General features: G+C 42.4%; 1 protein-coding gene across 1 annotated transcript; it reads left to right on the top strand.

Annotated features, from left to right (window-relative positions):
* Window positions 1-4,610: 4,610 nt before the first annotated feature.
* On the top strand, window positions 4,611-7,250 carry LOC147852348 (uncharacterized). The gene has a single exon (XM_087334438.1). The coding sequence runs from the start codon at window positions 4,611-4,613 to the stop codon at window positions 7,248-7,250; it is 2,640 nt and encodes an 879-aa protein (XP_087190564.1).
* Window positions 7,251-8,750: the final 1,500 nt, after the last annotated feature.

Raw genomic sequence — 8,750 nt, forward strand, 5'->3', positions numbered from 1 at the left:
CTATTTCCATCGGAGTTGGGCCATCCCTTGTAATGGGTCTAGGAACTTGTGGAGGCGTTGCGACTACGGAAGCGTAAGTCTGTTCAGGTTGGCGGCGTAACATTTGTTGGCGCTCAGAACGTCGCTCAAATAGGCGATTATCACATCGCACAGCTCGACTAATGGCTTCTGTAAGTGACTTCGGATCTTCAGGGAAAGTAAGAAGAAGATCTTTGACATCATTTCTCAAACCTTGACGGAATTGATCCATTAAAGCTGCCTCATCCCAAGGGATATCGCATGCCAAGAGACGGAAATCGGCTGCATAAGATGACGCGGGACGATCTCCTTGTCGGAGCCTTCGAATCTTGTTTATCGCTGTCCTAGTGCTGTCGGTGTCTCCGAAACTAGCTTGAAACTCTTTAACAAAGGCCTCGAAATCCTCCAGCAATGGTGATTTCTTCTCGAGAAGTGGTGCGAACCATGCTAACGCCGTACCGCATAGCAAAGTTCCCACTAATCCCACACGAGCAGCATCAATTGGATACCGATTGGGATGTAGCTGAATAACTAAACGAACTTGATTCAAAAAGCCTCGAAATAAAGACCTCGTACCATCAAACTTGGCAGGGAGGCTGATCTTTGGCTCTCTAGGGGAGTTCTGAGCCCCCGACGCTTGCTCTCGTAATGACAATATAGTCGCCTCAAGTTGATGATCCCGCTGTGATAACTCTTCATATTGTTGAGCTTTTTCGGCGCTCACGTGTTGTAGATCTCCAAGTAGCCTTTGATTCTCATGCTCTAATGCCACAAATTTATTCGTGAGCATGTCGAGCTCAGAAAGAACACGCATGTATTCTTGTTTGCTCACGGACTCCATAGCTTATGAGGGGAGAGGAGAAGGAAGAAGAGAACTTGTTAGGGTTTGTGGAAGACGAAGAGATGAAAGGAAGTAAATTGGTTCAAACTGTCAAGACTGAGGGAGAGAAAGAGAGAGAAAAAGAGATAGAGAGATAATTGAAAGAGAATTATTATATTGAAGCGTAAAATGGATTACAAAGAGTAGGCTACAAAATGGCGTTGAACCAATTTAGGTTTGGGATGGGTGGTAGATCCCTATTTATAAGTAATAGAGAACTCTCTAGAATATTCTAGGTTATCCTAGAATGTAGAGTAATCTAGAAGATCTCTAGAGTATTCTAGAAGGTTCTAGTGGTATAGAACACTCTAGAATATTCTAGGTCATTCTAGAATGTAGAGTAATATAGAATATTCCTATGATATTAGATTTCATATTCTAAAGACTATACATATAAGAATATTAATACAATGGTTAAGGATTTGACATGTGTACAACAAGGTCGTGGGTTCAAATCCTTTCGAGTCATAATGTGAGTGTCATGATCCTTTCGATGCATGATGTGACTGTTATCATGACAGGATATATATCGCAATATGCAAAAGGCCATGAGTTGAGCGTGTGCGATTAGTGCAAACACGCTCGGCCCGATGCATAATAATAAGTAAAATCGTAGCGTAGTAAGAGGTAGAAAGAAAGAGAATAAAACGTAATACCAATTTGATTCGACCATAAAGAACGCATAATAGAAAAAGAGAAGAGATCAAAAAAGAAGAATACCGGGTTTAGAGTGTTGTTTTGATCCTGAGAAGAGCATGACGAGCCTTGTTAGATCCCCCTCGCTCACACGCAAAAAACATCACAACAACAAAAAAAATTGTTAGTAAAAGCTCTGATACCACTGTTATGAGTCTATTACTAATCAATAGACCAAATCAAGTAAAAAGGAAGAAAATAGATTGGATAGAAGAACCCGTTCCACCCGACCACCCCCGAGCTATGATCTAGACATAGCCAACCTACCACCGACGTCCCATACCGCCGGATATTAGGATGACTAATACCTTGGAAGAGATAAACACGATCGTCGAGACGAAAGCCTAGCCCGCACCACCGGTGTCTACGACAGCAGCCTTCCGACGTGATCCCTATGAGGGTAGCTAAGCCTCATATTTATACCTTTTCCTAGGCCCCTTGAATAGATGTGCCTTTCTAAAAGGCTCTCTATTCATTGGTTGTCTAAATCATGATAGTGCATGCACATATCATTCATTCTATCCAATCATTAGTCCCCTTTTTAATAATAGTGAACATACCCTTCACTAATGTAAATATTAGTGACCTACCCTCACCAACGTTATGTGTACATAACAGTGTAGTTGTGTAGTTAGTGCAAATTATGGAGCAACTTATTGTCTTCTAGTCAAGTTTTTGTTATAATGGTCAAGCCGGTTGTTTAGTGGTAGACCCCTATGTGTGATCAGATAGTGGAGTAGATCCCATCGTTGTTGAAGTCATTAACTTAATGTAATATAGTCAAGTTTTGGTGAGGGTGTGAAAGCTAGCTCTTCAATGCAAAAAGAGGTTGTTGATAAAAGGAAAAACAAAAGTGTCTGCTCAAGTTATAATTTAAGAGCGAGTAGTTGTGTAGTTAGTGCAAATTATAGAGGAATTGGTCATTAATGTCAATAACTTATTGTCTTCTTGTCAAGTTTTTGTTATAATGGTCAAGCCGGTTCTTTAGTGGTAGACCCCTATGTGTGGTCAAATAGTGGAGTAGATCCCATCATGAAATAATAATTTAAGTGGTTCCCATGTGTTTTGGATTAGTATGGCGCCATGATTTACTTGTTCCACCCATTCAACTCTTTTGCGATAACAGAATCACCACGTTAGTAACATGCTATCTATGTCGGAGATTGGCTTCATTAGCACTATAAGGTATCTTCCACACAAGAAAAATCAACTTTAAGAGCGATTGGTTGTGTAGTTAATGCAATGGAGAGATTGATAGTTAAAGCGAATAGCTTAATGTATGTATTCAACTTTTAGTGAGAATGGTTTAAAAGGTTCTCGAATGTATGCACCCTATGTCTCATAACCTAGAAAAGAGGATCTTGCCATATCATTCGTTTAGAATAAATATGATTCCATGATTTAATAATAGAATATTCTTGACTAGGTCTTGGGCTTCTTTGTATTTGCAATTTGTATTGACCAATGATTTACTTGGTCCATTGATTGCGTTAACTCCACAACCACTTGACAAGATTCTTTGGTTTTTGTTTTATCGACAATTTATTTTTGCAAATGTAGAACCTAAATTTCGTTATAAAAGATAAATTCTTAACCTTTTAGGAACCACTAAGAAACAAAACTTTCTTAACAACCACTACCAAAAGAGGAAGAAAGAGTCGTGCTCATGAAATAACATTCAATGCTTGTCCATGTTGCCTTTAAAACACTTATGTACATTCACCAATTCTCCGTAACCTCGTCGTCCCCTAGCTCAATGATTCAAGGTGTGGTTTTCTGGTTGAGGAATTGGTGATGAAATATGACAATTCAATCTAGAACCACTAAGAAACAAAACTTTCTTAAGAACTACTAAAAGAAGAAGAAAGAGTCGCACTCATGAAATAACATTCAATGCTTGTCCATGTTGACTTTGAAACACTTACGTACGTTCACCAATTCTCCGTAACCTCTTCCCCTAGCTCAATGATTCATGGTTAGTTTTTCTGGTTGAAGAATTGGTGATGAAATATGACAATTCAATCTGGAGGCTTGCAATCGTAAAACAAGCTAGCGCTTATTGCCTTTAAATTTACTTAGGCATTTTGTTTTAGATTGCCAAATGCACAAATTCTTGATGGGTTTCAATATCAAGAGAAAACTTGTTCAATTAGGCTTCTGTTGAATGACTAGGAGTATAAATTCTTCATGTCATATATGAGTTAGAGATTGTTCTATTTGAGTTAAAGTCTTAAATTAGAGGTTCACAAAGTTGCTCTTAGGGTGATGCTGAAATTACAGATTAAGGGGGAAACAATGCTTTTTGAATATTGAGGAATCATGATATCAAGAGATGTACTTCACGATAGACATCTGAGATGCTCAAAGCATGGGAACATTTCTTTGATGATAATGAGAACTTCTAAGGAAATGAAAACGAAAAAAGAAAAAAGAGAATGAAGTGCAAAACTTGTGGAGATATGTAATGCATAATGTGGAAGGAGATGTTTGTTGACGATGAACAAGCAATTCTTTATTTAAACACTAATATAGGTATTTACTTTAGGTAATATAAAGTTCGTTTAAATCGATTTATATAGGGATATCTTTTCGTGGTGGAAAGGCATGTGACCATGATGTTTAGCCAAGCCTGACATCCCAACATATCATTCATCCCCAACTTCCCGCATCCAAAATATGGACAAAGGTTGTCTGTCCTTTCTGTTCTTCTAGTGCACCTCCGCGCTAGAGTGGAAGCCTTATGATCGCACAATACACTCTAATCCCTAAACTCCCAAATTGTGCAGTGAAGAATTGGTGAAAGGACCGGCTAAACTGAACCACAAACCCACAAAACCTGGCATTGCAAAAAGGCAATGTGGACAAGGCATTGAATGCCATCTAATGAGCATGACTCTTTCTTCTTTTGGTGGGTAGTTGTCGTTAGGAAAGCTTTTGTTTGTTAATACTTTAAGCTCAGCGCTACATATATATATATAAATGACTGGTTTTGTTTGTATTTTACAATATACTAACAATGGCTGCACGGAATGAGATTAGTAGTGAGGATTTGAACGGAAGAGGGCCAGCAACCTCCTCCGGTGATCATTCCATTAGCATCCAAGCCTCCCTATCATCGCCAACATCTGCCAATGATGGCGATAGAGACATCCAACTTACTAGCACTACTTCTGCCTCCCTTGACTCCTCTCAACAAAATCCCTCCTCTTCCTTAAGTGCCTCATTGAATCCGGGGACACCATCTAATCCTGCTGCTCCATCCGCTCCCAATCATGCCATCAACATCGATGGCATTAGTACGCCTGCTGGACCATCCAATCCTACAGCAGCATCAAATCCTGCTGGACCTCCCAATCCCACTTCAAAAGATTATCTTGCTGGGCCTTCGAATCCGGGCCCCAAGAATAAAGAAGTATTGGCCTTGGACAACCCTATATTTGAAAATGTCACCACGGAATCGAATCCACCTATGCAATCTGATTCAGCTGTGCCATCCTCTCCCGACCATGAGAACCAGCTCAACATCTTCGCCTTACGGCTCGCTGTTCTTGAAAAGATCGGAATCAAGGTGGGCACTCTCACGTTCATTTGGGCCACTGTCGTCCTCCTCGGTGGTTTTGCGATCACAATGAAGGCGATCGACTTCTGGTTTGTCACGGCTATCCTCGTCATTGAAGGCACACGGATCTTCAGTCGGAGCCACCAGCTAGAATTGCAGCACCATGACAAAAATGACCGTTCAGGCAGCCTCATCCGGAGGACGGCCAAGCTCTTGAACTCCGGCTGTTTCTCTCATCCAGATCCTTCTCCTTATTCAACTGCTACAACCGAAGAATCTAGCGAGAGAAATGATACATTGATAACTAATTTGGGCCTGCGCCAGTCCAAGATGAGGAAATGGGAAAATTTGAGGGTTCCCATCCTCCCTTGGATTGAGATTAGAGCTTCCAATGTTCTTCTACTGTTGGAGTTGGTGCAGGTTCTGGCGGCACTCGCCACTCTGGCTATGTCTATCTACCGTCTATCGGTGCGTCAGTTCACGTTGCCCAAGGAGAAGGAAGATGGGACGCAGCTCAACCACCGCTCTGCGCTCTTCATCTTCTACAGCCTCGCGATAACGGAGGCGCTCGTGTTCTTGATCCAGAGGATGTACTGGGAGATCAACATCTATTACCGGCATGTGTTGGAGCGAGTGAACGACAGCCTGGGACTCCAACCAAAAGACCTACCCATGACCCGGAGCTTCTTCTACCAGGTCTATAGCACATGCCTGAGCCAGAGCATCTACGGGAGTCTGAAGATGGACATGGTGGATTATGCTCTCTCATGCTTGCAGTCGGATCAAGCCGATGAGCAGCTGGCTGGGCTCAGTGTGCTGGTGACCTACTCCAAGAGAAAGCAAGTTGACTCGGGAGGAGTGGATAACACCCTCCGCAGCATTGGGATCAAACAAGGGGCCGTTGAAAGGCTTCTGGAGATGGTGACTTGGAACGATGATCAGGCCTATTTCATCCGACAGTCTGCTGCCGATCTCTTGCGCAAGATTGTGAAGTCTAACCCACACAGCATCAGGGTTATCTCCATATCCGGCTCAATCGAGCGTGTCACCAGGCTTTTTATCTCCAACGCCAACAAGGATAACATTCAGATTCGCACCGTCGCCCTAAAGATTCTCAAGTATCTGATCAGAGATCCTCTCACCAGGCACAGCATCCATACTGTGAACCTCCTGGAAACCTGCCTCTTCAACTATATCAGAGATAACAATAACATGCTCCGCAACGACCAGAAGCAAGAGAAGCTTATCATCCTGCAGGTGAAGCTATGTTTGCAGCTCCTCCATATGCTGGCCAACGACAATCTAGCAAACGAAAACACAGAGAAGATGTCTGAACTCGTCCAATGGCTCCTGGGCATCTTTCTCCAATGCACGTTGGATGATTATGAAACCAGCAGGAGGGCTGGCAAAGCATTATGTTTGTTGGCGCAGACGAGCATGGAGCATGCCCTTTTAATGGAAAATAAGCTGAACGAAGTAATGGAGAAAATATCGGATAAAAGGTTGGGAGATATTGTTCTGACTGTACTGAGGATCTTATGTGCCTACAGAAATCTACCATTCAGGACCATAATTGTGAGAGACTGCACGATGCGGACAATGAAGATAATGATGCCGCCTAAAGCTGGCGCGGAGGTAGTGCCGATGGAACTAAGAGTGGCGGCCATGGGGCTTCTGTGGGAGGTGGCTGGTGACATAAAGAACATGGAAAGATTGATGAAAGAGGAAGAGATCAGACCCTCGGCCGTGGTGAACAGACTGAAGGAGGTGGTGGCAGTGACATCAGTTGAAAAGCGGATGCTTCCTTACTTGAAGCGGACTGCAGTGGGGCTTGCAATCGCCCTCATGAAGCATCATGGTCGCATCTTCAACCGATTCTTCGTGAAGCCTGAAATCCGGGATGCTTTCCTGGGCTTGTCCGCCTCCGATCTCTTCAAAACGGAGCCTTGGGCTATAGGTGATGTCTCTGACCCCGTATCTCAGACCGACCCCGACTCTGAGGTCATGGACAATAGTGGCTACACTTTGCAATCGGTTAGAGTGCGCTACCTTCTTAATGAACTTAAGGAAGCCTTAGATGAATCAGCAATGTGGTAAAGCGCAGGAAATTCTGGGCTTATGGGAAAACTGTCGCACGCTATGTCCTAGCTACAGTGTATGCGCAGTGTAGCAAGAGATTTTGGCCGGCTAAAAGTTAGCCCATGAACAATGGCCACATGGAATAAATGGGCACAATCAAATACCTTATGAAGATTTCACTTGTTTTCTGTATCATATTTTCTTTCGTTCTAGCTTCACACAATAAGCTACAGGAGGTGGTACTTTCAAACTTCCCGTTGTTGTTCTTTCACACAATAAGCTATCTTTCAAACTTCCCATTGTTGGTACTTTCAAACTTCCCGTTGTTGTTCTTTCACACAATAAGCTATCTTTCAAACTTCCCATTGTTGTTGAACATCTTAAAGTTGATTTTGAATACTAAGTACGGAAATAGAATTTTCTCTCCCCTTCTTTTTTTATTGTAGAATCCTCTCTCTCTCTCTCTCTCTCTCTCTCTCTCTTGTAATTAAACTTGATTTCACTAAGTACAACAATAGAATACTCTCCCTCCTATTCACCTTTTTCTTTTTGCTTCCCCTACTCTTAAGTTGTTTACCCTACAAGCACTCCGCCAAACCCAATTTTCTCACCTCTCTATTAGATATCTCATACATATCTCTTAATTCACTAGATACCCTTACTAACTAAGCTACATCCATCTGGGCTACCTCTCTTTTTAGTTAAACGCACACAATCATATTAATTGTATATAAAATCCACTTGTTATAACAACTCCTAGTCCGGTTTTTGGAAGAAAAGAAAACACTTCGTAGTCTCCTCTACCTACCTATCCTATGTAGAGAGAGGGCCATTGTTGCATTGTTGCACATGTGTACTATTCAAACGGAACCACAGGGATCGTAGACTAGAAAGCCTGGAGAGAGAGAGAGAGAGAGAGAGAGAGAGAGAGAACAATTTTGCACTCATCAAACATTGTTGCTCCTTCACCTTTCGCATGCTGACCTTTACTTGACAAGTTGTCCCTTGTCGAGTGTTTACTTGCCAAGTGTTCATTTGATGAGTGTCCGCTCAACAAGATTAGGCACTTAGCGCCTAAATGGATCCTTGCCAAATCAAGCCAAGTAAAGGATCAAATCAAGTATGAAGCGAGGGTTAACGCAAGGTAACGATTAATCATGAGACTACGACAAATGAGTCGAGGTAGGAACAAGCGAAGGCTATCCAGATAAATGATTACAGGTTAAAGAGCACAACAAGCTTAGATTGAAGAGAGAAAAAAATGGCTTCAAGCAAATCCAAGTTCGAAGATGGTTAGAAGGAAGGGAAGATGGTGTCGAGCACGAGCTCTCTAACCCCGAACCATCAAGCACCAAATGACGAACTTGAAGAACGTGTGAAGGACAAGTACCAAACACCTCAAGCTCAACAAACACGAACGCACGAACTCACAAGCACACAAAAATCCAATCGGTAACTACAACACGAACACGTCCACAAAAGCACAACGAGCCACGAATGTTGGGCTCGTGAGCACAA

Source organism: Azolla caroliniana, unplaced genomic scaffold (assembly GCF_043228905.1).
Source record: "Azolla caroliniana isolate FFs.n. ecotype wild unplaced genomic scaffold, voAzoCaro1.0.p SCAF_18, whole genome shotgun sequence".
Classification (NCBI taxonomy): domain Eukaryota; kingdom Viridiplantae; phylum Streptophyta; class Polypodiopsida; order Salviniales; family Salviniaceae; genus Azolla; species Azolla caroliniana.